This window comes from Lethenteron reissneri, chromosome 7 (assembly GCF_015708825.2).
Source record: "Lethenteron reissneri isolate LAM-NWPU_2019-01 chromosome 7, ASM1570882v1, whole genome shotgun sequence".
In the NCBI taxonomy this organism is placed as follows: domain Eukaryota; kingdom Metazoa; phylum Chordata; class Hyperoartia; order Petromyzontiformes; family Petromyzontidae; genus Lethenteron; species Lethenteron reissneri.
The window spans coordinates 778,601-794,353 of NC_083785.1; the positions used below are offsets into that span (position 1 = coordinate 778,601).

At 50.7% G+C, this 15,753-nt stretch overlaps 2 protein-coding genes across 4 annotated transcripts in view; one reads left to right on the forward strand and one right to left on the reverse strand.

Annotated features, from left to right (window-relative positions):
• LOC133355577 (disintegrin and metalloproteinase domain-containing protein 11-like) overlaps nt 1-4,243 on the reverse strand; it is an 82,175-nt gene extending 77,932 nt beyond the window's left edge. Inside the window, exon 1 of the mRNA XM_061572924.1 lies at nt 3,139-4,243. Coding sequence (XP_061428908.1) covers nt 3,139-3,187 — 49 coding nt within the window. The 5' untranslated portion in view covers nt 3,188-4,243. The remainder of the gene's footprint in view (nt 1-3,138) is intronic.
• A 6,183-nt stretch (nt 4,244-10,426) lies between these two features.
• PEX1 (peroxisomal biogenesis factor 1) overlaps nt 10,427-15,753 on the forward strand; it is a 53,002-nt gene continuing 47,675 nt past the window's right edge. For all 3 annotated transcript variants that reach the window (XR_009756704.1, XM_061572935.1, XM_061572944.1), the window contains exons 1-2: nt 10,427-10,559; nt 13,069-13,212. Coding sequence is in view for 2 of the 3 variants with exons in the window: in XM_061572935.1 (XP_061428919.1) it covers nt 10,428-10,559; nt 13,069-13,212 (276 nt within the window). In the remaining variant the exon portion in view is untranslated. The remainder of the gene's footprint in view (nt 10,560-13,068; nt 13,213-15,753) is intronic.

Here is a 15,753-nt window from a genome sequence, read left to right on the forward strand (position 1 = left end):
GCCCAGCATCTTTACATCGTGACGCGGCGAGGCTCCGCAGTGCCCAGGATCTGTCTGGACGGCGAGCGCGATGGATGGACGGACGGACAGACAGACAGACAGATATACATACACCCCCTATGGATCATTCAGTGCCTCGTGTCTGCTGTGTCTGTGAGCTGCTGTGTCTGTGAGCTGCTGTGTGTGTGCTGTGTCTGTGAACGGTATCTATGAGCTGCTGTTTGTATGGGGTATCTGTGATCTTTGCCTTTGTATGCTGTACCTGTGAGCTGCTGTGTCTATGAGCTGCTGTTTCTGTGAGTCGCTGTGTGTACGAGACGTCTGTGAGCTGCTGTGTATGTGAGCCGCTGTGTGTACGAGACGTCTGTGAGTCGCTGTGTCTGTGAGCCGCCGTGTCTGCGCTGCGTCTCGGGATGTGTGCGGTTGCTGCTGTAGGCGCCGCTGCCGCTGCTGCTGCAGTGGCGCTGAAGCAGAGGAAGAGTCGCAGGGCGGAGCCCAGATTCGCAAAGAAAAGAGAACCACAGAGCGAGAAAACCACACACAAAGACAAAGATCCCCCGTGTAGCCTTGAGAGACTGTTGTATGCCGGGCCGGCCTTTACAAAGGCCGGCACGACACGCAAGGGGGAGAGTGGCCAATACCACGCCCGGCCGCCTTTGTCTCCCGAGTGGCGATGTTTACACATCGCACCAGGTATTCCATTTGAGGCTGAGTCGACCTAGGGAAGGCCCAGGAACGGTGTAGATAATCGTCACTGGTTTTGGCAGTGAGCGGGAATCGAACCCGGGTCGCCAGGTTCAAAGCGCAGCGCGCTAACCGCTACACTATCGCTCACACACTCACTCCCTCAGACAATCACGCTCTCATGCTTACGTACCCACTCACTCACGCTCCCAGATACTGGCACTCACCCTCTAAGACACTCACTCGAGCACGATCTCACACTCACTCACCCTTTAAGAATGATCTCACTCACGCACGCAGACACACACTCATGCTCTCAGATACTCACACTCATTCACTCTCTCAGACAACATAACGACAAAAGATCCCCCGTGTAGCCTTAACAGACTGCTTCTAGCGAGCACCCATGAAGACCCACACGGCACACGAAGGCCGGCACTCTCTCACGCACTCTCTCACACACTCACTTCCCCAGACACTCACTCTCTCACAAACTCACTCTCTCACACACTCACTCTCTCACTCACTCTCTCTCACACACTCACTCTCTCACACACTCACTCTCTCACACACTCACTCTCTCGCACACTCACTCTCTCACACACTCACCCTCTCATTTTCTCTCACACTCTCTGACTCACTCACACACTTACTCTTTAATTATCTCACACTCACTCTCTCACACACTCACTCTCTCACACACTGACCCTCTCACACACTTACTCTCTCATACACTCACTCTCTCACTTTCTCTCACACTCTCTGACTCACTCATACACTCACTTCCCCAGACACTCACTCTCTCGCACACTCACTCTCTCACACACTCTCTCACACTCACTCTCTCACTCACTCACTCACTCACACACTCACTCTCTCACTCTCTCACTCACCCTCTCACTCACTCTCTCACACTCTCTGACTCACTCACACACTTACTCTCTCTTTAATCATCTCACACTCACTCTCTCACACACTCATTCTCTCACACACTCACCCTCTCACACACTCACTCTCTCACACACTCACTCTCTCGCACACTCACTCTCTCACACACTCACTCTCTCGCACACTCACTCTCTCACACACTCACTCTCTCACTCACTCACTCACTCTCTCACACACTCACTCTCTCACACACTCACTCTCTCACTCACCCTCTCACTCTCTCACAATCTCTGACTCACTCACACACTTACTCTCTCTTTAATTATCTCAAACTCACTTTCTCACACACTCACTCTCCCATAAATTCACTCACTCTCTCACACACTCACTCTCTCACACACTCACTCTCTCACACACCCACTCACTCTTTCGCACACTCACTTTCTCACTTTCTCTCATACTCTCTGACTCACTCACACACTTACCCTCTCTTTAATTATCTCACACTCACTCTCTCACACACACACTCTCTCACTTTCTCACACACTCACTCTCTCACACACTCGCTCTCTCACTCTCTCACACACTCACTCTCTCACACACTCACTCTCTCACACACTCACTCTCTTACACACTCACACTCTCACACACTCACTCTATCACACACCCACTTACTCTCTCACACACCCACTCACTATCTCACACACTCACTCTCTCACTATCTTGGACACTTACTGACTCTCTCGGACACTCACCCTCTCACACACTCTCTTACTCACACACTCTCTCACAAACTCCCTCTCTCATACACTCACTCTATCATACACCCACTCATTATCTCACACACTCACTTTCTCACATACTCACTCTTTCACTCTCTCGGACACCCACTCTCTCACACACCCACTCACTCACTCTCTCACACACTCACTCTCTCACATACGCACACACCTACTCACTCTCTCACACACTCACCCTCTCACTCATTCTCTCACACACTCACTCCCTCATTCATTCTCTCAGAAACCTACTTTCACACACTCTCTCACACACTCACTCTCTCACACACTCTCTCACTCACTCTCACACACTCACCCTCTCACACACTCACCCTCTCACACACTCACTCTCTCACATACGCACACACCTACTCACTCTCTCACACACTCACCCTCTCACTCATTCTCTCACACACTCACTCCCTCATTCATTCTCTCAGAAACCTACTTTCACACACTCTCTCACACACTCACTCTCTCACACACTCTCTCACTCACTCTCACACACTCACCCTCTCACACACTCACTCTCTCACATACGCACACTCTCACTCATTCTCTCACACACTCACTCTGTCACACACTCACTCTCTCACTCATTCTCTCACACACTCACTCTCTCACACACTCACTCTCTCACCTACTCACTCTCTCACACACTCACTCTCTCACACACTCTCTTACTCACGCACTCTCTCATACACTCTCTTACTCACACACTCTCTCACACACTCACTCTCTCCGGCACCCTCTCTCTCTCTCACCCGCCCACGCTCTCACAACTCACCGGGCAGAGCGCCGCAGCTCCACGCCGCCAGGAGGAGGAGAGGCGTCATCTCGGCGCGAGTCCCGCACTGAGTCCCGCACCGAGTCCCGCACTGAGTCCCGCACTGAGTCCCGCACCGAGTCCCGCACCGAGTCCCGCACTGAGTCCCGCACTGAGTCTCGCACCGAGTCCCGCGGGATGGGGGTCGCGGGGGGAGACGGGGTCCGGGAATACGGGGGTTGGGGGGTCGGGAATACGGGGTTTGGGGGGTCGGGAATACGGGGTTTGGGGGGTCCGGGAATACGGGGTTTGAGGGTCGAAAATACGGGGTTTGGGGGGTACGGGAATACGGGGTTTGGGGGGTATGGGGAAACAGGGGGTTTAAGGGAGACGGGGTTTGAGGGTCCAGGCGGAAGGGCGTCTAAGGGAGATGGGGCGAGGGAACGGAGACCGGGGAGAAAGTGGTTCTGGGAGAAGGGGGATGAGGGATAGCGAGTGCCGGGAGACAGGGTTTAGTGGCACGGGGGTTAGGGGGAAAGGGTTCCGGGAGAAGGGGTTAAGGGAGACAGACGGAGGAGGTCGGGGTGCGGGTTCCGTCCGTGCAGGTGCCGAGCGAGGAGAGGCAGCAGCAGCAGCAGCCGCGGGGCCCGCGCCGTGCCGCAGTCCGCCAGGAGGAGGTGCTGATGATGATGCCGCTGCTGCTGCTGCTGAGATCCACCGTGCACGCGGGGCGCAGCTCGAGTTGGCGCGTCCGCGTGTTTTTGCTGAGTAATGCTTTTCCGCAGAATCACAGAGCTTGCAATTCACATCTTACACAGCGCGTACATCTCACACTGCTCACGTCTCACGCAGCTCACGTCTCACACCTCTCACAGCTCACACATCTCTCACAGCTCACACATCTCTCACAGCTCTCACATCTCACACATCTCTCACAGCTCACATCTCACACATCTCTCACATCTCAAACAGCTCACATCTCCTACATTTCACATCTCTCACACATCTAACACAGCCCACATCTCTCACTGTCGCCACCCTCATGACCGTGTTGCTAAGGATACGCTGCGGCGCCTCCGTGCCGTGAGCTGCCGCTGTGTCAGCACTCGGCATTGCCCCCCCGCCCCACCCTCGACCACTATCACCACCACCGTCGTCGTCACAGAGGCACGAGCAGGTCCACCCTCGCTGCAGTGAATCCCCGGGCCCCGCTCCACGTCGCCGCTGTGATCAGCACGCTGCAGGGTGAGCAGCAGAGTCTGCTCTCAAACGCCCGCAGTGGAACCGCAGCAACCGCACTCGCCAAGGCATTGTTTGCCTGCACTGAATAAGGGCCGTGCTTCGAAGCGTTATGAATGACAAATAACATCAGCAGCAGAAACAGCAGCCACGATCATGCGACTGCTGGAGGAAGGCCTATACCCAAGCCGGGTCTTGATCTCTCGCGATGTTTTCCACCTTGCACCTGTACACGGGATGTGTGTGTTTGTTTGCACGTTCACCACAAGTACGTGTGGTTAATGCAGACTTTATTCCTTGCAAAAGGCATCTGTTTGGCGTTTGGACGTCTTAACACCACCTATTTAATTGCCAGAAAGAATAAAAACCTATTGTTATTTTTTGACTTAAAACTTTCGTGACTGCAGGATTTCATATTCCATGGTTTTTTCGGTGAAGTCACGTAGATAGAAAAAATAATAACAATAATAAAATAATAAAAATAAAGTGAATCAATATACAGTGAGGGAAAAAAGTATTTGTTCCCCTGCTGATTTTGTACGTTTGCCCACTGACAAAGAAATGATCAGTCTATAATTTTAATGGTATGTTTACTTGAACAGTGAGAGACAGAATAACGACAACAACATCCAGAAAAACGCATTTTAATGAGGAAAATAAGTATTTGACCCCTCTGCAAAACATGACTTAGTACTTGGTGGCAAAACCCTTGTTGGCAATCACAGAGGTCAGACGTTTCTTGTAGTTAGCCAACAGGGTTGCACACATCTCAGGAGGGATTTTGTCCCACTCCTCTTTGCAGATCTTCTCCAAGTCATTAAGGGTTCGAGGCTGACGTTTGGCAACTCGAACCTTCAGCTCCCTCCACAGATTTTCTATGGGATTAAGGTCTGGAGACTGGCTAGGCCACTCCAGGACCTTAATGTGCTTCTTCTTGAGCGACTCCTTTGTTGCCTTGGCCGTGTGTTTTGGGTCATTGTCATGCTGGAATACCCATCCACGACCCATTTTCAATGCCCTGGCTGAGAGAAGGAGGTTTTCACCCAAGATTTGACGGTACATGGCCCCGTCCATCGTCCCTTTGATGCGGTGAAGTTGTCCTGTCCCCTTAGCAGAAAAACACCCCCAAAGCATAATGTTTCCACCTCCATGTTTGACGGTGGGGATGGTGTTCTTGGGGTCATAGGCAGCATTCCTCCTCCTCCAAACACGGCGAGTTGAGTTGATGCCAAAGAGCTCCATTTTGGTCTCATCTGACCACAACACTTTCACCCAGTTGTCCTCTAAATCATTCAGATGTTCATTGGCAAACTTCAGACGGGCATGTATATGTGCTTTCTTGAGCAGGGGGACCTTGCGGGCGCTGCAGGATTTCAGTCCTTCACGGCGTAGTGTGCTACCAACTGTTTTCTTGGTAACTATGGTCCCAGCTGCCTTGAGATTATTGACAAGATCCTCCCATGTAGTTCTGGGCTGATTCCTCACCGTTCTCATGATCATTGCAACTCCAAGAGGTGAGATCTTGCATGGAGCCCCAGGCCGAGGGAGATTGACAGTTATTTTGTGTTTTTTCCATTTGCGAATAATCGCACCAACTGTTGTCACCTTCTCACCAAGCTGTTTGGCGATGGTCTTGTAGCCCATTCCAGCCTTGTGTAGGTCTACAATCTTGTCCCTGACATCCTTGGAGAGCTCTTTGGTCTTGGCCATGGTGGAGAGTTTGGAATCTGATTGATTGATTTATTCTGTGTACAGGTGTCTTTTATACAGGTAACAAGCTGAGATTAGGAGCACTCCCTTTAAGAGTGTGCTCCTAATCTCAGCTCGTTACCTGTATAAAAGACACCTGGGAGCCAGAAATATTTTTTGATTGAGAGGGGGTCAACTACTTATTTCCCTCATTAAAATGCAAATCAATTTATAACAGTTTTGACATGCGTTTTTCTGGATTTTGTTTTTGTTATTCTGTCTCTCACTGTTCAAATAAACCTACCATTAAAATTATAGACTGATCATTTCTTTGTCAGTGGGCAAACGTACAAAATCAGCAGGGGATCAAATACTTTTTTCCCTCACTGTATTTAGGTTGGTGCCATGGTGGCGAGATGTTAACAACCCTGCCTGGTTTACAGGAGGTCGTGGGTTCTATTCCAACTCTGATGCCTGAATATTTATATCTTTATTTTGGAGCTTTCGTGACTGCAGGAATTATTCTTTGGTTCTTTCGGTAAAGTCACGTATAAAGATACAATAATAAATTAAATAATAGCATACTACGACGTTCAGGCCCCGTCACAGAGACGACCTCTCTCTTTGTGCCGATACGTGTTCTCTCTCTGTGTATCTTTATCATTTCTATAGTTTTCTGGTTAGATTTTTGTTGCTATTTCTTTTATACCTGATGATGATTGATTGCGTTGCAATCGAAACGTCGTAGTATGCTATTATTTAATTTATTATTTTATCTTTATACGTGACTTTACCGAAAGAACCAAAGAATGTATATTTATAGTTTTCATGTTCTCGCTGCGGTCGTGTGGATTTTTCTCCGGCTCCTGTTTTGTCCTTCCACATCTAGAAGCATGCGTTTAGATTATTTAGCTGCTATAAATTTCCACGCCATAAACCACTTCTTTTTGTGGCCAGATCGCTTCTGAAAAATAGCTACTAGCTCAGTGGGCTTTACCTGGTAAATAAAATAGTTTAGTTTTAGTTTAGATCGCTTTCTGTCCACTCGCGTGAAAGGGGCTCGTCTGGTCTCCGGTGACTTTATCTCTGTGAATGACGCTCGGACAATTCGCCTGGTCTCTAAGAGGAAGGTCAGATTTAAAAAGTCGATGGGTTTCATCACAAGAACACGTCCACGTGTGCTGGGATATAGCCTGGCATCGTGGCGGCGTGACACGTGGAGTGTAAGCCGGACCTATGCGTGCGTCCAGCTCGAGATTCTCATTCATATCTCATTCACCCGCACACCGGCCCCTCAACAGCCCATGTGCGGCACACTCAGCCCCAGCGCAAGAATAGATTTAATTTTCCTTTATGCTGTTTTGTTTCCGTGTTGGTTTAGTTTACTTAAAATGTTGTCCACTCGTTTAGCATCACTGGAACACGAGGACAATGCGGCTTAGCGGTAGAGCGAGCGACTCGCAATCAGAAGGTTGCAAGTTAAAAACCTGGTTGGGGGTAGACTCAACGCATCATCCATCCCAGGTCGATCAAATAAATACCACTTTGTGGGCAAGTCAACAGTGGTTGTCCTATGGATAGAATCGCCCCCGCCAAAGGAATGCCGAATTTCTAGCACTGGCTCAGATGAACACTGCTTCAATGCTCATTTGAGCAGGCAATCACTTTGCCTTTTGTCTTTAATGCGATTGCATCTCACGACGCCGTAGGCAGGCCAGTCTGAATGTTTCGAACCAGCGCAGTTGTTCCTTTAAAGGGGTCCACGTTTCGCAACCCATAGAGAAATTCCGGAGCTTCATATGGAGCAGATTCGATGGGTCTCCGTGACAATATGGATATCCATTTCTATGGAAGAGAGAGAGAGAGCGGTAGTCGCTCACAGGCAGAGGAAAATGAAATGACTTGATCCTGGACTTCAACAGAGACAGCGAGTCAACAGCAGGGACGACAGGGGGGTAGGACTTTCAAGCGTTGAAGTCAGCAGAAGAGAACGAGCGACCTCCCAATGCCAGCTGCAGGCTTCTCCAGAAGGCCTTGGTTGTTGGTTAAATAACAAGATGTGGAGGGGCCTTGATCCAGCAGTCGATTGATGAAGGGATGCACATGAAACATAAGCAACACGATGGCCAGTGGTATTCTACATGTAGCCACTTTGTAGCCGTGTGTTTGTGCTCTATTTTGTGTACAATCACAAATCACTATTGAATTAAATCGAAAGACTAAAAGTTATAGTGCCGCGCCGATTACCATCCCTTAAATGAAAGCGTGGTGATCTAGGAACAGGTTTGCATGTTTGCTGACCCTTTATGTGAGGCCTTGGAGGAAGCGGAAACCCCTCAGCTCAGACAAACATCACGGGGCAAGGTGGGGGTCGACCCTGCTGGGGCTGCAGTCCCTCGGATATCTTACGAAGTGAAGGGCGATCGGGAGCCAGAGACGAGTTGAAGCACCGGGCAGAGATGACCTCCAAAGTGAACTGCTGAAGGAGGGTGGTGATTGTGTTCAGGCTAGCCTATGTGACATCGTTAGAACTGTCTGGTCCACAGGATGGGTTCTGCAAGTTTGGAAAGAAGGGCGACCACGTTGATTGTAACAACTACCGGGGCATCTCCTACCTCAGTGTCCGTGAAAGTGCCTAGCAAGGATTCACTGTGGAACAAAACATTTTTTTGTTCCTGAGTAGTAAGTGTTATTTCCTATTTGCTTATGCCTCAAACAGTACAGAAATACTCTGGTTCTTTCGGTAAAGTCACGTAGGTATAAAATAAAATAGATTAAATCACGACGTTTCGATTGCAACACAAGAAATTATCATCAAGTACAGAAAATGGCCATTATTCCCCACAAATTTTGCTTTTGTGACCAGGATAGTGATATTTTGAAATTGACCTATTTTCAATCAGAAAACGTGTGCATTTGTGTCTTTCGTTCACATAAAGTCCTGGTCACAAAAGTAACATTTGTGGGAAATAATAGCCATTTTCTATACTTTTTAGGCATAAGCAATAAAAAAAATCACAATTAGTACCGGTACCCAGGAACAAAAATGGTGTTATATTGTGAATTATTCAACATCGCCATGGCAGGCACGCTCACGAGAGGATTGCGGAGCCCCGATGTTGATCTAAACCCGGGTGATCCTGCACGGATGCCATATTCTTTTGTCCTACTGCTACAGCAGAGGTGTAGGGCATTTCAACAAGACCTACAGTAACATCTTTGCTTAATTGCTATGGTCAACACCTAAAATGGCATCAATAGGCAACGGCTTTGGGGATTGTTATTTGTCGTGATTTTGGGGTCCCTGAACCTCTGCGCGTAATAATTATAAACCTTCATGATACTGGACAGGCCCAGGTAAATTTTCGTGGCCAGGAGTCAGGGCCATTTCCTGCCTAAGTGCAGTCAAGGGATGGCTCCCTACTTGTCAACCGTGCAGTGGATGACCCCAGTAATTTCTGCTTACGATGCCGAGTTAATGACTCTGCTGCTGAATCTGCAGCATACTCCTAAGAGACGGGGCTTTCCCATCAGCCCCACAAAAACAAAGCACCTGCCCGGGTAATTTATGGAATCAAAATACACCTCGAACTCCCCATGATTGATGGAGTTGTGAAGTGGAGGCGTTTTCATACGTGAGAGTGGCGCGCTTATGACCAGCTCCGATTTGGCAGCGCACGTGTCACTTCCACGTCATCCGAGCGGCATGTCTCTCGTCACCAGTGGCGTATCGCTGAGTTGGCGCAGAGGCGAGTACGGGTGAGGTGGTGCAATGTGCAGGGGGCCACGGGACAGATGACTGACAGACGTCAGTCATCTCAGTAAAGCCACTCGGCACAACAGTTAACCCGTGACACTTTGTCGCGTCTGTCCCGTGATCTCATGCCAACACTTCAAGCGACGGCATCACGGTGCACCTAGCCTGGTACAATCGCCGGGGTCACATCACCATCGCTGCGGGCTGTTTATGTTAAACTGTCGCTGTGTGCCGGCCGCCGGGAGCGGTGGCGAAGTGGTTAGCGCGCTGCGCCAGGCACCCGAGTGTGCGCGGTGTGCAGTAAACATCGCCAGTGGGGAGACAAAGGCGGCCCGGCGTGGTTCTGGCCACCCACCCCCTCGTGTGCCACAGTGCCGCACTTGGCAGCACTTGCCCCTTTAGTCTGTTCGAGGCTACACGGGAGACCTTTGTATGTGGCGCGTCGCATGGCGATGCAGATTCCGGGGCCACGCGCGCGGCTATGCCGAGTCTGGGGCCCTGCGCGCGGCTATGCAGATTCCGGGGCCACGCGCGCGGCTATGCAGATTCCGGGGCCCGCGCCGTGGGGATGCAGATTCCGGGGCCCCGCGCGCGGCTATGCAGGTTCAGGGCCCCCCGCGTGGCGATGCAGGTTCCGGGCCCCCCGCGTGTGGCGAGGATGGCGGCAGCGGCTGCGTGCACGTTGAGGCTGGCGCTGCGCAGGGACAGCTTCCTGAGCGTCCCCTCGAGCCTGGCGCACAGCCTGCACCTGCAGCAGGTGCGCCCGCAGCTGTGTGTCGCGCTGTGCGCTGTGCTGTGCGCGTGTGTGCGCCCAGCCTTCATGAGGTGCGCGCTATCAGCACTTGCCTCAACAGTCTGTGAAGGTTATACGGGGGATCTGTGTGTGTGGAGCTCTGTGTGTGTGGTTAGCACAGTCGGGGCACAGGTGGTGCATCAGCCAGTCATCTCGGTCATCTCAGTCGACCCGTGGCACGTGGGTCTGCCCCGTGGCACCTGGGTCTGCCCCGTGACCTGCCAGCGGGCGTTCGACACTTCACGTGGCCTCAACGTGCACATGGCCTGGCACAAGCGCCGTGGTGACGTCACCGAAACTTAATGGTGAACTGCGATTCTTGTGTGTGGATCTGGGAACATTTCCTTCCACCAGTGAGCACCGGCAGGCAAGGCTGGGTCACGTAGCCCACATGGCCAGCCACCGCATGAGCAATCGGCTGCATAGAGGGGGCTAAACGAGCACGATACGGGCTGGAAAAGAGACGGACCGCTGCGGTACGGGAGGATGTGAAGCTGAGTGGACTTGCCGAAGTCTGGGCAGTTTGAGGCCTTCACCTTCCACCCACTCCAACAACTCCAACAACACACGGGAGGGCAAGAGGAGCCACGCTCACAACAACGAGCCGAGCGCCGGGCAAAATAAATGCGGCAAGTTGGCACCGCCAATTAGCACGTGCGAAAGAAGTTCGACGTAGGTGCCACAGGTGTTTGCATCAGCCATCTGTACCAGTCAACCCATAGCGCATGGGTCTGTCCCTGGTGCCTTTTCAGCGAGCCTTCGACACTTCACGTGACATTGGAGTGCACCTGGCCTGGCACAGGCGCCATGGTGACATCACCGCCCCTCTTGTTGTGTGGAGCTGTGTAACAGTGTGGGGGCTCACTGACCTAATCGCTCCATACGAAGCACCAGCATTGGCGCGCCGTGACGCCGCGGTGCCTCGATGTAGACATGCGGATTTATCGGGAGTTAAATCGGCGGTTATTCGACCGAAACGAGTGCTGTGAGCTAGAGAGGTACAATTGCCAAGGTTGAGGGGGCCCTGATCGTCGGTTCGCGTGGAGCGCGATTGTCATTGACGTGGGTGCGATTGTGTTTATGCCGCGACTGTCAAATGAGGCGACCGATTGGGGGAGATGTAGACGGAGAGACATGAAGGACCCCAGGGGCTTATCCCTGGGGGACAGCTGCAGTGGACGTGACGACTTGGCTTGAGGACACCTGCCAGCCTGGACGTAAGAGACCTGTCAGAGAGAGATAAAGACGTGAGCCGCCGAAGGGCTCTGGGGCTGAATGCGAAATCAGGTTTTTCCACCACCGTTCAATTAACATTTTGTTGTTCACAAGTTTCAAAAGCAGCAGATATGCCGAGGGTGATTGAATCAACTATGAAAAAAGGAATCGATGAAAGCTAAAACGTTATCAAATAAACTTGACAAGTGCAGTTCTCGGTAGAATGGGCTGGTGGTAGGCGGACTGGAAAGGGGGAAACATTGGCGGATGGAGTGATGTAATCTTTGATTTTGATAAGCGCGAGGCACTCGAGAAGTTTGGAGATGGTTGATGAGTCAGTGATTGGGGGGGTGGGGGTGGTAGTTTGAAGGGTCATCGAGGTTGGAGCCAAGGTTTCATTAGTAGGAGCGTCACTTGGCCCGATTTAAGTGATGGAAGGTAACCACCGGACTAGAAGGAGCAATTGGCAAGATGAAAAACCAGAATTGCAAATGTATCAGAGCAATGCTTGAAAGCGCTGGCAGGTAAGAGGTCCACGGGAGAGGTTTTAGTTGTGGAGATTAGGATCACTGTGGAGAATCTCTTGGTATGTGGCAGGTAAGAGGAGAGTGTAGAGTGAAGGTCAAAAGAATGACAGCCGAAAGAGACATCCCGATGGTGCAGGAAATGCTGGTGAGTTCGTCTTAGAATATCTGTTACATTTGAGAGCAAGTGGAGGGTCGGCCATGCGCTTGCACGTGGCCACCACCGGTTTTTGATGGAAAACAGCATTTAAGTGCAGACCAGAGTTACCGTGGGTGGTTGGCTGCAGGGATGATGTGTTCATTGTTTTGTGAAGCGCATGAGGCTGCGATGACCTCATCGATGGCTTTGCTGAGTAGATGCAACTGCTGCAGCCGAGAGTCACATTGGTTGCCTATCAAATTACCCTCATGACCAACCAGCTTTGAATGGTTCTGCACCTTCCAATCGGATTGAGCGGCCCACGTCATCTCCCCATGTGATTGCTCACCAATGAGAGTCTTGCGCATGCTATTTGAACTCACAAGCAATCAGATCCTGTGGGCGTTTATTTATTTACTTATTAATAGGGGTTGCCTCTTGGTGAGTCCCTTACACATGTGATACATTTGTTTTACATGGATTGCTGTTTGCCACTAGACAGTTGTCCATTGTGGATGGAATTAATCGCACTCGCCGAAGCATTTGCTAATTGTGCATTTTGTGTGTTTTATTTTGTATTTTGTACTTTGAGCAGGGCCATGTGGTTGTGATGAGCTGGGGCACAGGACAGGAGGCCTTCCTGGGCTGGCTGTGCCAGGGCCTGGCAGCACAGCACGACCAGACGGTGGAAATCGGTACCACCGTGGCTTTCCACCTGAACCTACGTGACGGTCAAGAGGTAACTCTTCTCACCCTGTGATCTTAACATTTGCACACATCGTCTGCTCCGGGATGAATGAAGACATTGGGCCGGCCAAGGCTTTCCAAAAACGCCACGCCGCCTCGCCATCCCCGCGTGTGTGGGTCCCACTCCCGAGTCCACCAACCGCGTGTGGCCATCCCCACGCCTGTCTCTGTAACTTGCCCTCATGTTGATTGCACCTGTACCACAGCCGGCGCAACTCCCCTGCTCTTGATTATACCTACAACACTTTTTTGCCATGTTCATATTTCGAACGTGCAAAGTTGCTGCGTTCTTTGGCCGGCAATTTACTTACAATAAGAAAAATAATCGTAATAAATGAGTACATCGGGTATTCGTGACATTCTTATAGCGCTGCGCTATCAAGAAGGAAGGTGCTTTGCTTCACAGACATTCTGCAGTAATTACGTAGGGGGGTAGCGATGTTACCGTGTGTAATCCCAATTAAGTAATTTGCAGCTATTTTGTCATTTGGCAAATGTGGATCTTGAGGCCAGCACGCAATGGCCTCTCCTAATTTTGAATGATGTCACAGGATCTTTAATGTCCACTGTGAAGCAGACGTTGCGTAGTATTTTATGGTTAACGAGCAAATCGCACATCGTTTGGACGTGACCGTCTGTCCGTTTGTCCCTCCCTCCCAGCCAGCAAAACCTTTACTCTATATGGAGCCCTGTCTCTCTCCACCTTTCTCTTGCCTGCTGTGTATGCCAATTCATCTCGATATCTCACTTTCTCTCTGTTTCTATTTGTTTCTCGATTCCTCTGTCCCCTCTTCTACCTCTCCCTTCCTCTCCTCCCTGCACTATATCTAACCCACTTTCCGCCCCCATCTCTCTCCCTGTTTCTCTCTCTCACCTCTCAACCTCGCACTCCTCATCATTCCCACCTCTCCCTTTCCCGTCTGAATCTCTCTTGCTTTCCCTAATCTTCCCTCCTGCTGTTTGTCACTTTCCCTCGCTGTCCTCTTTCCATTTTGCTTTCTCGCTTTCCTCTCCGTTACACACTCTTTCACTCTCTTTTCCGCCCCTGTCCGCAATGTTCCTCTCGGTCTCTTCTTCCCTGCTCTATCTCCCTCCTATATATATCCGTCCCTCAACTCCCTCCTCTCTCTCCTCTGTCACATCTGTGTGGGATCCACGGCCGGGGTGGAGGGTGGGTGGTTGGGGGGAAGAGGCGTGGCATCAGCACAACTCACGGACGCGGCCACGGGGTATGCGTGGGCCATGGGGCGGGCATGGGCTAGGGGGAGGGCGTGGGCCATGGAGCGGGCGCGATGGGCACTGGAGCAGTGTAGGCCACGGGGCTCCACTGTACATGCGATCGCACCCCAGTTTGTTATTTTATTTTTAAACACAGTTGCTGACCCAAAACATCAAGCGGCTGGCAAAATCAGCACTTTAAAAGTTGCAATAGATAAGAGTGTGACACATTCCTTGATTTGAACAAGATTATTATGAGAGCTTGGGAACAGAAACTGGGAAGAAATTTCAAAATGTATAAGGTGGGGGAGAAGAAGCCAAAAGACAAGTGTTGTGACCTGCAGTGTCGTGAGTGAGTAAGTGAGTGATTGATAAGTGAGTGTGTGAATGGGTAAGTGGGTGAGTGAGTGTGTTGTTGTGGGGAGTGATAGTGTAGCGGTTAGCGCACTGCGCTCCGAATCCTTTGACCCGAGTTCGATTCCCGCTCACGGCCAACAACAGTGACGATTATCTGAACCGGTCCTGGGCCCGCCTAGATCGATTCGGCCTCAAATTAATATTTGGTGCGATTTGTTAAATCTTGCCACTAAGGAGCCAGGCAAGGTGTTGGCCACCCACCCTATCTCGGCCTCGCTGTGCGCTGCGTTGCACCGCTAGTCGAGTAGATAACCATGTGTTCAATAAACCCCCGGAGCCAGGATGACCGTCCAACTCCGATCGTCATTTATTGATTGTAACAGGTAAAACTGGTGAGAAAACACAGATACAGCATCTGTTATAATTCGGAAACACCCACACAATGAACACCACAGCATCAGAACATTGTCTCAGATAACAATAGATCCTGGAAGGACCAGGCCCCCACATTACCCCTGAACAACTAGACAAAGGCACAAGCTGATGCGTTGCATACAGGCACAGTGTATTCATCCCACTGCACCCCAAATGTACAGCATTACACTTAACACTAAACTGTGGATGAGATACTTCGTCATCACTCTCAGGATCGCAACATAGGCACAAGTCTGACTCGACCTACTAAATCACAAGTAACATCCACAATAAGGAAAGTCACAGGCTTCGTTACTAACTAGGCCTCGTATTTACTACAACAACTTAACGGCACCATAAAGACATTTACATTGCTATAACGGTCATTCCAACAATACAACAGCATTTCCAATATTAGAGGAATATAAACAACTTACAGATAATGCTTCTTAAGCTCCCACAATGGATAAGTGCGGCTGTGGTCTCACTGAGATGCGATGCGTGCCGCCATCTTGACTTATCTGAGTAATGGCTGAAGCCCGCG